At 34.0% G+C, this 12,881-nt stretch overlaps 2 protein-coding genes across 2 annotated transcripts in view; both read right to left on the minus strand.

Annotated features, from left to right (window-relative positions):
- The window catches only part of pug (pug C-1-tetrahydrofolate synthase, cytoplasmic), a 45,417-nt gene extending 38,291 nt beyond the window's left edge, over nt 1-7,126 (minus strand). Inside the window, exons 1-4 of the mRNA XM_081980751.1 lie at nt 6,996-7,126; nt 4,295-4,358; nt 4,037-4,235; nt 3,846-3,982 (exon numbers count right to left, since the gene is read on the minus strand). Coding sequence (XP_081836877.1) covers nt 3,846-3,982; nt 4,037-4,235; nt 4,295-4,358; nt 6,996-7,095 — 500 coding nt within the window. The 5' untranslated portion in view covers nt 7,096-7,126. The remainder of the gene's footprint in view (nt 1-3,845; nt 3,983-4,036; nt 4,236-4,294; nt 4,359-6,995) is intronic.
- Nucleotides 7,127-8,681: 1,555 nt separating this feature from the next.
- LOC145729828 (uncharacterized) lies at nt 8,682-11,665 on the minus strand. The gene is made up of 3 exons (XM_081980752.1): nt 11,508-11,665; nt 11,098-11,275; nt 8,682-8,877 (listed from the first exon to the last, which is right to left on the minus strand). Exons 2-3 carry the CDS (start codon nt 11,264-11,266, stop codon nt 8,804-8,806), a joined length of 243 nt encoding a protein of 80 aa, XP_081836878.1. The 5' UTR covers nt 11,267-11,275; nt 11,508-11,665; the 3' UTR covers nt 8,682-8,803.
- Nucleotides 11,666-12,881: the final 1,216 nt, after the last annotated feature.

The raw sequence follows: 12,881 nt of genomic DNA on the forward strand, positions 1-12,881 counted from the left end.
CCTCGTTTTCGTGGAACAGGGGATCAAAATCAACAAGGACGTCTACCGCCGTGACATCCTTGATGCCGTCGTACTTCCGTGGGCTCAGCAGCACTTTGGCGATGCAGATTGGACGTTCCAACAGGACTCGGCTCCGGCCCACAAAGCAAAAGCGACTCAGGACTGGTGCCGGATCCATTTTCCGGATTTCATTTCGTCCATCTAAATCCGATGGACTACATGGTGTGTGGTCTAACTTTGGAGCTGAAGCGGTCGCTACGTCGGGAATGGGATCGATTGTCGTCGGATGAGGTGCGTGGCGCGCCAGAAAATTTTGGTACTCTGTCGAGACGCGCAAGGAGGCCACTTCGAAACCGACTGAGTATGTTATAGTCAAAATAGTTAACTGTTCTTTGACGATAAATTTGAGTTTTGTCACCCTGTATAGAGAAATTTCTGACTACAAACCCTACAAATTTAGTTGTCAGTATGATATAAAGTTGCATAAGAATTACATTGTTTTGGATAGTAATCCTGTGGCTCAAAAAGTTGTAATCATTTCCGATTTTTGTGAATCATGGTAACTTTTCTATGATTTCTCCTCACTTTTTTCTGAATCTGGCTAAACGACTAAAACCATTCAAATTAAGCAATTGAATAAACAAATGTTTTAAACAGAGACAGAAATATATAAAAAACCTGAAAAACCAGCTTGCTTACGGGATTTGGTAAAGATCTCTGACGTCAGTGTTTAAATGTAATCAACAAAATAACTTTGATTTTAATGGTTTTGATGCTTTGACGGCACTTGAAATCGTCTCAAGGTTAGATGATTGTTTAAAATCTAAAAAGAGGACTATTTCAAATAAGACACTCTGTATATTATTACGTCATTCGATTCAGCTTGTCATAGATTACTATGTGCCGTACAAAAAGCATACAGTTCTCGAGATATACAGGGTAATATTTTCAATAGAAAATTGCACCAAACTAATTGTTGGTGCGTTCAAAGCTCAAAAAGTGCACTATATCAAGTGGAACACCCTGTACATTATTACGTCATTTGATTTAGCTTGTCATGGTCTACTATGGGTTGTACAAAAAGCGTACAGTTTCAACAGAATAATGCCCCAAACTGGTCTGTGCTTTCAAAGCCCAAAAGTGCACTATTTTAAATGGGACACCCTGTATATTATTATGACATTTGATTCAGCTTGTCATGACTTACTTTCTACTGCACAAAAAGTGTACAGTTTCCGAGATATACAGAGTGAAAATTTCAACAGAAAATTGCACCAAACTGGTCTGGGCTTTTAAACCCCAAAAGTGCACTATTTTATGTGGGACACCCTGTATGTTATTACGTCATTCGATTCAGCTTGTCATGGCTTATTTTGTACTGCACAAAAAGCGTACAGTTTGCGAGATATACAGGGTGAAAGTTTCAACAGAAAATTGCACCAAACAGGTCTGTGCTTTCAAAGCCCAAAAGTGCACTATTTTAAATGGGACACCCTGTATATTATTAGGTCATTCGATTCAGCTTGTCATGACTTACTTTCTACTGCACAAAAAGTGTACAGTTTCCGAGATATACAGAGTGAAAATTTCAACAGAAAATTGCACCAAACTGGTCTGGGCTTTTAAACCCCAAAAGTGCACTATTTTATGTGGGACACCCTGTATGTTATTACGTCATTCGATTCAGCTTGTCATGGCTTATTTTGTACTGCACAAAAAGCGTACAGTTTGCGAGATATACAGGGTGAAAGTTTCAACAGAAAATTGCACCAAACAGGTCTGTGCTCTCAAAGACCAAAAGTGCACTATTTTATATGGGACACCCTGTATGTTATTGCGTCATTCGATTCAGCTTGTCATGGCCTACTTTATGCTGCACAAAAAGCATACAGTTCCCGAGAAATACAGGGTGAAAGTTTCAACAGAAAATTGCACCAAACTGGTCTGTGCTTTCAAAGCCCAAAAGTGCACTATTTTATATGAGACACCCTGTATATTATTATGTCATTTGATTCAGCTTGTCATGGCCTACTTTCTGCTGCACAAAAAGCATACAGTTTCTGAGAAATACAGGGTGAAAATTTTAATAGAAAATTGCACCACACTGGTCTGTGCTCTCAAAGCCCAAAAGTGCACTATTTTGTATGGGACACCCTGTATATTATTATGTCATTTGATTCAGCTTGTCATGACTAACTTTTTGCTGCACAAAAAGCGTAGTTTTCGAGATATACAGGGTGAACATTTCAACAGAAAATTGCACCAAACTGGTCTGTGCTTTCAAACCCCAAAAGTGCACTATTTTATATGGGACATCCTGTATATTATTAAGTCATTCGATTCAGCTTGTTATGACTTACTTTTTGCTGCACAAAAAGCGTACAGTTTCCGAGATATACAGGGTGAAAATTTCAACAGAAAATTGCACCAAACTGGTCTGTGCTTTCAAAGCCCAAAAGTTCACTGTTTTGTATGGGACACCCTGTATATTATTATGTCATTCGATTCAGCTTGTTAAGGCCTACTTGGTGCTGCACAAAAAGCGTACAGTTTCCGAGATATACAGGGTGAAAGTTTCAACGGAAAATTGCGCCAAACTGGTCTGTGTTCTCAAAGCCCAAAAGTGCTCTATTTTTTACGGGACACCCTGTATATTATTGTCATTCGATTCAGCTTGTTATGGCCTACTTTCTGCTGCACAAAAAGCATACAGTTTCTGAGAAATACAGGGTGAAAATTTTAATAGAAAATTGCACCAAACTGGTCTGTGCTCTCAAAGCCCAAAAGTGCTCTATTTTATACGGGACACCCTGTATATTATTATGTCATTCGATTCAGCTTGTTATGGCCTACTTGGTGCTGCACAAAAAGCGTAAAGTTTCCGAGATATACAAGGTGAAAGTTTCAACAGAAAATTGCACCAAACTGGTCTGTGCTTTCAAAGCCCAAAAGTGCACTATTTTGTATGGGACACCCTGTATATTATTATGTCATTTGATTCAGCTTGTCATGACTTACTTTTTGCTGCACAAAAAGCGTACAGTTTCTGAGAAATACAGGGTGAAAGTTTCAACGAAAAATTGCACCAAACTGGTCTGTGCTTTCAAACCCCAAAAGTGCACTATTTTATATGGGACACCCTGTACATTACGTCATTCGATTCAGCCTGTCATGACTTACTTTTTGCTGCACAAAAAGCGTACAGTTTCCCAGATATACAGGGTGAAAGTTTCAACAGAAAATTGCACCAAACTGGTCTGTGCTCTCAAAGCCCAAAAGTGCTCTATTTTATACGGGACACCCTGTATGTTATTGCGTCATCCGATTCAGCTTGTCATGGCCTACTATGTGCTGTACGAAAATCATACAGTTTCCAAGATACTCAGAAGTTTCAGCAGGAGAATGCATCAAACTGGTTATTTGTGCTTTCAAAGCCCAAAAATTGCACTATTTTTAATGGGACATCCAGTATATTACAGCATCATTTGATTCAGCTTGTCATGACATAATATATGTTGTACAAAAAGCATACAGTTCCCAAGCTATACAGGGTAAAATTTCAACAGGAAGCAGGAAGAGAAAGAAGTGAAAGATGCCGTTCAGGGTGACTTTTAATAACATTTAACCCAAAAATGTTACCCTTAAAATTTTTTTGCCATTCTATAATACAAGGAAAATTCCATATGAATAGGGTAGATCCAAAAAAAATTGTGAATAAACTATACCAGGTGTTAAAGTTACAAAAGTGTGAATACTGCAGAAAGAAAACAAATTTAGTATAAAAGACTGTGGAAATTATTTAGAAATTAATAAAAAAACTTGATTCATTCATTTCAATTACTTACCCATCGACATCTTTGGTTGGCAAAACTGAATCGGTAATTAAATGCGAATCTATGGCATTATCGGAATCTAGTGGCATTTGCACAATGATTCCATGGACGTTTGGGTCGTTATTCAGTTTGTCCAACTTGTGGAGAAGCTGAAACAAGTTATTTACTAACCATTTTCCTCAAAGAAAATCAAAATAACTAACTTCTTGTTGCGTGATGTTTTTAGGTAATTTAATATGATCGGCAGTGGCACCAACCGCAGCAGCCGCTTGGATTTTCATTCGGATGTAAACATTTGAATCTTCTCGTCCTCCCACTTGGACGATGGCCAGTTTAGGCTCGAAATTGCAGCATTTTTGTTTAACACGTTCAACTCGGCTTTTTAGCTGACTTTTTATATCCCTGTTAGAAAATAACTGTTAATTTTTCAATTGCTTCAAAACAGCAAACTGTAAAGTTACCTAGCTAATTCTGTTCCAGAAAGAACTTGTCCTTTTGGTGAAGAAGACATGTTGGACACAATTTCTGAAATGAAAATACAGTCTGATTTTCAGATTCCAATAAGGTTAAGTATTATCAAAATTATTACCAAGATTACGTAGTTACAGGTTAAAAGTCAATCAATTACATGGTGGACTTAGCTGTAGTATTTAAATTATTAATAATTGTATCAAAGTAAAACAGAATACTTGATAGACACAAAGCAACACTATTTTTACAACCAACTGTGGTTTTATGGCAAATTATTAATTTAAAAAAACTTGTAACCCCACACTTGATTACTTGGAGAAATGGTCCACCCAGTAGCATTAATGTTTATTGAGAAACTATTACCATTGCAGCAAAACATTATAATATTTCATTTAAAAAAAAAGATAACACATGCCCCCCTAAGAGTTTTATAACAATATTTGTGTGGATTTAGGAACTAAAAAATAGTATTATACCCCCATTAGGCAATTGTATAAGTATGAATATAAGTTTTCTTCCAAACAGATTATTGTAGTGTTGAATTATGTCTAATGACACTAGTCCACGTAATATTATTGCCATTTGTGAATGATCATGTGACAAAGTGTCAAATAACAGATTGCTGATTGACAGTATAATTAAGCCACTCTCTGGTTATAAATTTTAGTTATTTTAGCTAAACTGTAACTTTAAACCAAAACATTTGTTACATGTTTAGAATATTTTGTAAAATTTTCATAATAACACCAATCAACAATCGATTAGAGTAAGGTCAAAACGAGCTCCGTGACGTCATTTGACAGTGTGTCACATAATCATCCGTTAGAAAATGGCAATAATGTCACGCGGGTAAGTGTCAAATGAATTATAAAACAGAATTATTGAACAAATCAAACGTTTGGAGTATTAGTCGTGTAGGTAATTATGTAAATTCAATTTCACCCTTTTGACCATCAAAAAATATACATTTTCTATCCCTATGCATTATATATGACTGTAAGAAAGAATAGTGGACAATTTGAGGCAAAAAAGAAGAAAAACACAATCACGTGACGTTGAAGACGTTCGTGTAGTATCAACCATGTGACTTCACTTAATTTCTCTATTTCCGGCTTTTACAAGTAGAGTTTGAATAGTTAATCAAATAGGGATTTTAAAAACAATCACATGAGCCATGATGATTTAAAACACCGCCCTCTATACTAGACAGCCTAATGTCATTTTTAATGGCGGCGTTAGCGGTTTTCGTTTTATACACAAACGTATGCAAATGTAGTAAGAAATATGTATTTTTTTTATTATTTCGTGTAGTTGATTGCAAGTTGTGAGTGAAAAATCAAAGAAAGGTTCATTCCTGATCCAGATATGTACAGATAGAGCTTTTTATACACAATCAAGTCCAGCCTAAACAAATTGGTTAGAACATTTGTCCTGGAAAGTACAACACACAGCAAACTAGTTTAAACACTGTTCAATGAAAAAAATCTGTAAATCCTTGAAACTAGGTAAGCAAAAGTGGTAAATATTATTACCAACAACATTCATTCAAAATTATTTTTGTTGCTTTCACAATGAAGGATGCTTTAAAATGAACCTCACATACCTGTGCATATAACAGGTACCTAATAAGTTTACTGTACTAGATCAAAGTGTTGAACCACTGTTGAGTTAGATCCGGTTTTTTGTAAAGTAAAAAACTGACACGGTTGGGCTTTTTCCTGAATTTCTGTTACAATGTGGCTTGAAAAACTTATGAACGGCAGCAAACAAAAATAACCTCAAGTCTTGATTTTAAACCGTAAAAATTCATCTAATCCTCAAAAAACTCAATTTCCACAATACAAACAAACGCAAACTGTCACCACTATTTCCGCCATATTGGAATTTTTGACAAGCACCTTCTAGGCTTTCGAGTATAGTAGGCGGTGTTTAAAACCAATTTTGAAGGCAACACAATTACAGTCACGTCACCTGAAAAATTCTCCTAAACTACATGATGTCGAATGCACAGTGCTGCTTTAGAAATATTCAAAATACTACTTATATGGAGGTGTAAAATACTATAATCTTAAAAACTCTCAACTCTGTCGTTTTTCAAGTATGGTTTATAGTTTTATTGTTTTCTCTGAGACAGAAATTGACAGTTGACACCATAGTTGACCTAATAAATTACATAGGAAATAGACAATTTTGTTTTAAAAATACTCAGAACCCCATTCATAGAGGTGTAAAGTATGGTTAAACCTCTAACTTGATTCTGCAGTTTTCATGTATGTTTTTGAGTTTTAATGTTTTCTGAAGCGGATTTTGACAGTTGACATTTTAATGTTAAAAACCTCTTCCAAAACCAAGATTTTATGTTCATTCTTCATGTAAATTTAAGACTAAAACTATATAGAAATATAAACAAAAAATTGTATATTTTTTATTGAAATACTCCATTGCAAAGTAATTTGAAATTATTTTTTGAGTGTTTTTTCTTTGTGTAGTTGAGATTGTCAAGTTTTTCTGTGTTTAGGTAGCTATATGACCTACTAAAGAAAAAGATGAAGGTGTGGCAACATTGTTTCAAAAACAGAAAAATCACTAAAAAATTTAGGGAATTTGTGAATTTTTAATCACTTTACTGACAGAATAGAAGGTTGTAACTCCTTAGGGGACAATAAATTCTTTAAACCCCATAAAACTCACCATTGTTTCTCTTTTGTATTTGGTTCTCTTCATGATGTTTACTAATTTCAACATTGTAGAGATTCCTGATAGGTAACAGTGGTTTTCTCAAACTTGCCATGTTGGTCTGGTGGTCCAATTGACACAGTAATTAGTTGAAAATGTATTGAAACGCCCCAACGAGGATATCATCAATACACGATTTAAAACATCTAGTTAGGTTAGAAATTTTGGCGGTAAAACTATGTAAACAAACACAATCAGCTGATGATGGCCGCATTCGTTTTCGCCCTACATGGAGCCAGCAGAGCTTTTTTGACGTCACGATGACCTAATTTGGGAAAACCATAATTTGACCAATTGCCAAATTACGTCATTGTGACGTCAAAAACGCTCTGCTCGCTCCATAGAGCTTGAAAACGAATGCCGCCGAAGATTCTATGCCAAGTTGAGTTGTTCCTTTATTTACCAGAGTATGACTGCGAAATCATACAAAATGGAGTATCACGTGACAATAGTCTGGTTGATCTAGCAGGGAATAACCCAACACAAACTAGTTGGGCAGATGCAAGGCCATATAATTTTTTAAACTCTGTTACAGTTCTTACACTGGGTTAAACTAGGAAACAAATTTTAATCTTAGTTTGTGCATCAACCAGAGTTAAAATACTAATCAAATCAAAAAATAATACAATTTTTATCATATAAGCACCATCATACTTAAAAATTTCTCTACCTGTAACAATCCGATCTTGGCATGATATTCCTTAGGCTTTCCTTAACTTTTTATCACTTTTCAAGACTGTCTCCTCTCTTTCCACACTTGTCCAGTGCCTATAAAAAGTGTCTGCTATTTTCTTCCATTCTTGGAGCATTCACAAAGCTGTGGTGATTATCAATTTACATTTGATTCCTTCAGCTGAACAAAAAGTAGAGGTTTTTTCTCTTTGCAAATAATGCAACAGTATTGGACGGCATTATTAAATTAACAAACACCAACATGATTTAGAAACGTAGAGAAATACTGGATAAAAACAATAAAATGTAAACAAAAATATTAAATAATTGTTTTTGAGGTTAGGTTATTTCGGCTGTCGTCTGTCATGTTTCAATCTCAGTAAAGGTCATTTGGCACCGGATCATGTGACACTTGTAATCAAAATTGATGTAATGACGTCACAGAGGATGCTTTTAGCCTCTCCAAACACGTCGATTTTAGGAAAATTCTAGGATTTATCCCAGTAATTTCTTCTTAACAAAAATCAATAAGGCAAAGTTCCTATAATACTTTTTCGAAAATTCAATAAAACAATCTACAGTGTTGAAAATGAAATTGACATAAACTATCAATCAGTAGATAACATTTAATGATAAAACAGTATACAAAACATTTATTTACTTACTTTTGACTATTATCAGCAACTTCTTAGAAACCTGGTTTTTGGGGTGATACATTATTTCAGTTTAGCCAATGCTGTTACAGTCTAAAATCCCTGGTAGTTAATTATAATAATTCTTATCACTTGGAGAGCGTAATATTGTTATTTGATAAGGAACTCTGCCCTATGTAAAACAAAACAGATCATTAATTGGGCATTGGTGACGCACACATATCGTTTTATTTTTAAACGTTCGTGTATAATATGTTTTTGAGTTATTTTAGAAATTAAATATTTATTTTTTTTATTGAAGTAAAGAAAGACAATGTTCTAGGTCTTCAGAAAATGGTTTAATTAAAACTTAAAAACTGCACCATAGTGTATAAATAAAGTAATATATCCATGTTTCTAAGATTGGTTTGAACTGACTATTACTAATTCCACATCTATTTAGTGGTGGTGTGCCTCTTCAGCTTGCTTGCGACGGATTTCAGCCCATTTGGCGACGTTTTCAGGAGAGTTTGCTGAAAAGAAAAAATAGCGTTACAAAAAGAATATCAACGAAAGAATAGAGAGAAAAGGATACAGTTTTTGCTAAATAAGTCAGTAAGTTGAAATTCTGGTTTGAATTTGAACACCCTGTAACTCAGTTATTTTTGAGAGTTCGGGGAGGTTGCACCACTCAAATTAACCGTCTTGAGCTCCTCTTTCCTGAGGTGTAAAGGAAAAAATTCTAACTGAAAAATTGCGTACAGGATGGCCAAAATATTTGAATCAGTACACTTTTTCTGCATCCCCTGTATGCGGCACTGACGCACTGTAAAACTTCCAGGGATGAGTTAAGCAGTTCTTTACAAACATTTTTGCTCTTTCAAATTTTTCGTAACTTTCACTGTTTCTGATTTATTTAGCAAAAACTGAGTTAATGCAACAAATTTTTTTGAAATTGTGGTTTGAAATTTGAGCACCCTGTAACTCAGTTATTTTTGGGAGTTCGGGGAGGTTGCACCACTCAAATTAACCGTCTTGAGCTCCTCTTTCCTGAGGTGTAAAGAAAAAAATTCTATCTGAAAAATTGCGTACAGGGTGGCCAAAATATTTGAATCAGTACACTTTTTCTGCATCCCCTGTATAGTAGCGGCACTGACGCACTGTAAAACTTTCAGGGATGAGTTTAGCAGTTCTTTACAAACATTTTTGCTTTATTTAAAATTTTTTGTAACTTTCACTGTTTCTGACTTATTTAGCAAAAACTGGTTTGTTGCTGAAAATTTTCAAATAAGTTGAAATTGAGGTTTGAAATTTGAGCACCCTGTAACTCAGTTATTTTATCAAATGTACGGTCTTGGGTAAAGGAGTTGATTATGAACATTTTTGATCTCTTGCAATTTTTTTGTAACTTTCACTGCTTTCGAGTTATTTAGGAAAAACTGGTTTGGTGCAACAAATATTTAAATCAGTTGAAATTGTGGTGGGAAATTTGAACATTTGGAGTAAGAAAATGATTGTTTTAAGCACATTTTGTTAATCCTCGTTAAATTTTCTATCCAATAACCTGAAGAAACATTAAAAAATGTGTTATTTGTAATTTACCCACTATTGTGGTAAAAGTGAACTTTATTTAATTTTCTGAAACTTAGTATAGAGGAGGTTAATCAGATGGGAAATACAATACAATTATTGTCTATTTTATTGTAGTTGATAGATTTGTTATGTGATTTGCCTATCCAAAATCTAGAAAATCTACTAATTAACTTTAGTATAATATGTTTTTTCACAGATAGCAGGAAAGTGGGGAAAAAGTAAAGGTTAACTAAGTTATATAAAATATTGAACCCTCAGTTATCAGTTTTATCAAAACATTAATCAAAACCTATAAAAGTGAGCATTACCACCTTTACCTACTTAGTTCTAAAATTTGTCCATTAACCAAGTGTTTTTCAACTATGAAACAAAAAGTGGAGAAAACATATTTTTTGTTTATATCAATCTTTGTTAAATACTGTTGTTAATGTGTCTACATGCATTTGCATAAACCTCAGCATAGGTGATTGGTCAGAAAAAGCAGCTTTCTGGCCAATCACTGCTGTTTTACCAATCACAACCTACAAACAGTACTGTGTTTTACACAAATACTGCTCATGTAGACTTAGCATAATGACACTAATGTTGACCTTAATATAACAGTTAATTTTATACCATCAGTTTAACTTAAACCTGGAATTTCAACTCTAATATTTACTATATTTCATACCATTTTAAAGAATCAAGATTAGCAAAGAAATTCCCCTTAAATTCAACTCATTCAGGAGATTTTGAAAAAAGGGGTATTTACTTGAGGTTGAAATAAACAATAACTAATTGCTTTTCATTGAACCAAAGTAATTTGTTAACTAAGTTTAGGTATTTTTTAAATTCAAGATATGGCTGTTTACTTGATAAGTTGAATTTAGAAAATCATAGTCCAATACTCATAAAAGAACTCTGATCTGGATCCAATGTTAATCACAGCTGTTTATGTAAGAACTTACAATCCTCTGGTTGAGGTTACAGTAAAACCTTCAGTAAATTTTCATGTTATTCTCTCTCTGTAATAATATAATTACATTCATTGCACCATGTACTGGTACACAAATCCCATTTGGCATATTGCAGTTTCACTAAATTTCATTAAGACAATCAACAAAAATGTGTGTTAACTAACCTTTTTATTTCTAATATTAATAAAAGAAAAAGATATTTACCTAAGTTGCTGATGGACTTGAAGATTGGAATGCACAACACCAAGGAGAAAGCATAGTATCTTACAATCCAGTTGTTTTTGAAATAGAATTTGTATGGAAACTGGGCAATTTTAGCACCCAAGGTGTAGGGGTATTTCATGTGACGAGCTGGCGCTGGAGCATCAGACATGTTGATTTTCTAGAATAAAATCAACATTAAGGGACACATTAATTGTAACTGAATTACACAATCAGAAAAAATGGTTCTATATATTTTATTTAAAAAAAAGTTTTGCTCAAAGGTGATCTTTTATGTAATCATTTTCTAACCTCAAATAGTGTTATTTTGATTTACTGAACTGTGTTGGTATAAGAAAATGTGTTCAAATCAAAATATGAAGGTTTTTACTCACTATTATGTTAAAACTTACTTTTTACTGTGATTTAAAAGACAAAAACTTGGAAAAACTTCTGGAAAAACCAATCTCCAAACCCAGTTACACAACCGATCATAAACCGAACCTGTCAGTGTCAGTCAACTGGCAACTGGCAATGATATCCTGCGTCAGCTGTCAAATGGTTGTCAACAACTCTTTAATTACCAAGCAGTAATGGACACAGACGGACAACTCATGACGTCAAACTATTTGAATTGCTACTTAGCGCCATTTGCACCGCCGTACTTTAAGCATAACTTAAGTTAAGTGTGGTTTAGAGTGTGACTTGTTTCACCTGTACTGACAGAAATGCGGGCAAATGATTAAAAGTACATTAAACTTTATTTGAATTGATATTGCATTGTTGTACAATTGATTAAAAAACTAATTATTTTTGAATTTTCAGATTTTCCAATTTTTTCCGGAAAATTACCGGAAACTTTCTGAAAAATGTTGTATACCTAACCTCAACACTTTTCAGAATAATATAAATTAAAAAAAAAAAATTATTTATAAATTTATCCCTTCACATTCCCGGTATAAAAGCTTTAATCTTTCGGTAGCGTGACATTTCTACTATACCTATATGGTATACAGGGTGATCAAAAGACAATTTCAAAGACTACAAATTGGTATATTGAACCACCCTGTAACTGTCAAAATAACAGAGTTAAGGGCTGTCACAGTAAAAACTGTCAAAATCAAACTTTACAACAAACAAATCAGTTTTAACAGTAAATAACTCACTTATTCGACGTTTTAGGTAAAAACGCTATACAGGGTGGTCAAAAGAGAATTTCAAGGGCTAGAAATTGGTATATTGAACCACCCTATAATTGTCAAAATAACCGAGTTATTGACAATACAATGGATGAGTAGTTTATAGGGTAATTCAATGAATTTTTAACATCCTTGTAACTTGTTTAATTTTTATTTTATAAAAAAAATACCAAATATGAATCTTGTAGATATTTACGTCTACTTTATTCTTAGATAATCCATCAGTATACAGGGTGCCCCAATAATTTGCGCATCAAACCAAATATAATTTTTTATTCGATTTTTGAAATCTACGTCAAATTCTAGGCCTACTTGATGTAAAATGTTTATATCGATAATCAATTGTTTTTGCTCCAACAGCCTTACTTTGACCACCCTTCTCGAAAGCAGAAATTCCCAATTTGAGTGAAATTTTGGTCCCCTTTTCCAAAAAATCGTCCATAACTCGCTTATTTGAAACACTCTGTATAACCACACTGTATAACAAAGAAAGCTAATGCGGCTATCACGTGACGTTGAGCGGGCAAGGCTAAGTTTTAAATTATCTCTCGTTTTTGCAGTTTTTGCTCAATATCTCAGGAATGTTTC

This window comes from Ips typographus, linkage group LG5 (genome assembly GCF_016097725.1).
Source record: "Ips typographus isolate SLU linkage group LG5, UJ_Ityp_2.0, whole genome shotgun sequence".
Lineage (NCBI taxonomy): Eukaryota > Metazoa > Arthropoda > Insecta > Coleoptera > Curculionidae > Ips > Ips typographus.

Coding starts and splice junctions, on each gene's coding strand:
- LOC145729828 (XM_081980752.1), bottom strand. CDS start 11,266: ATGTCTGATGCTCCAGCGCCAGCTCGTCACATGAAATACCCCTACACC. Junction 8,878..11,097: donor CAAGTCCATCAGCAACTTAG/GTAAATATCTTT, acceptor TTTTCTTTTCAG/CAAACTCTCCTGAAAACGTC.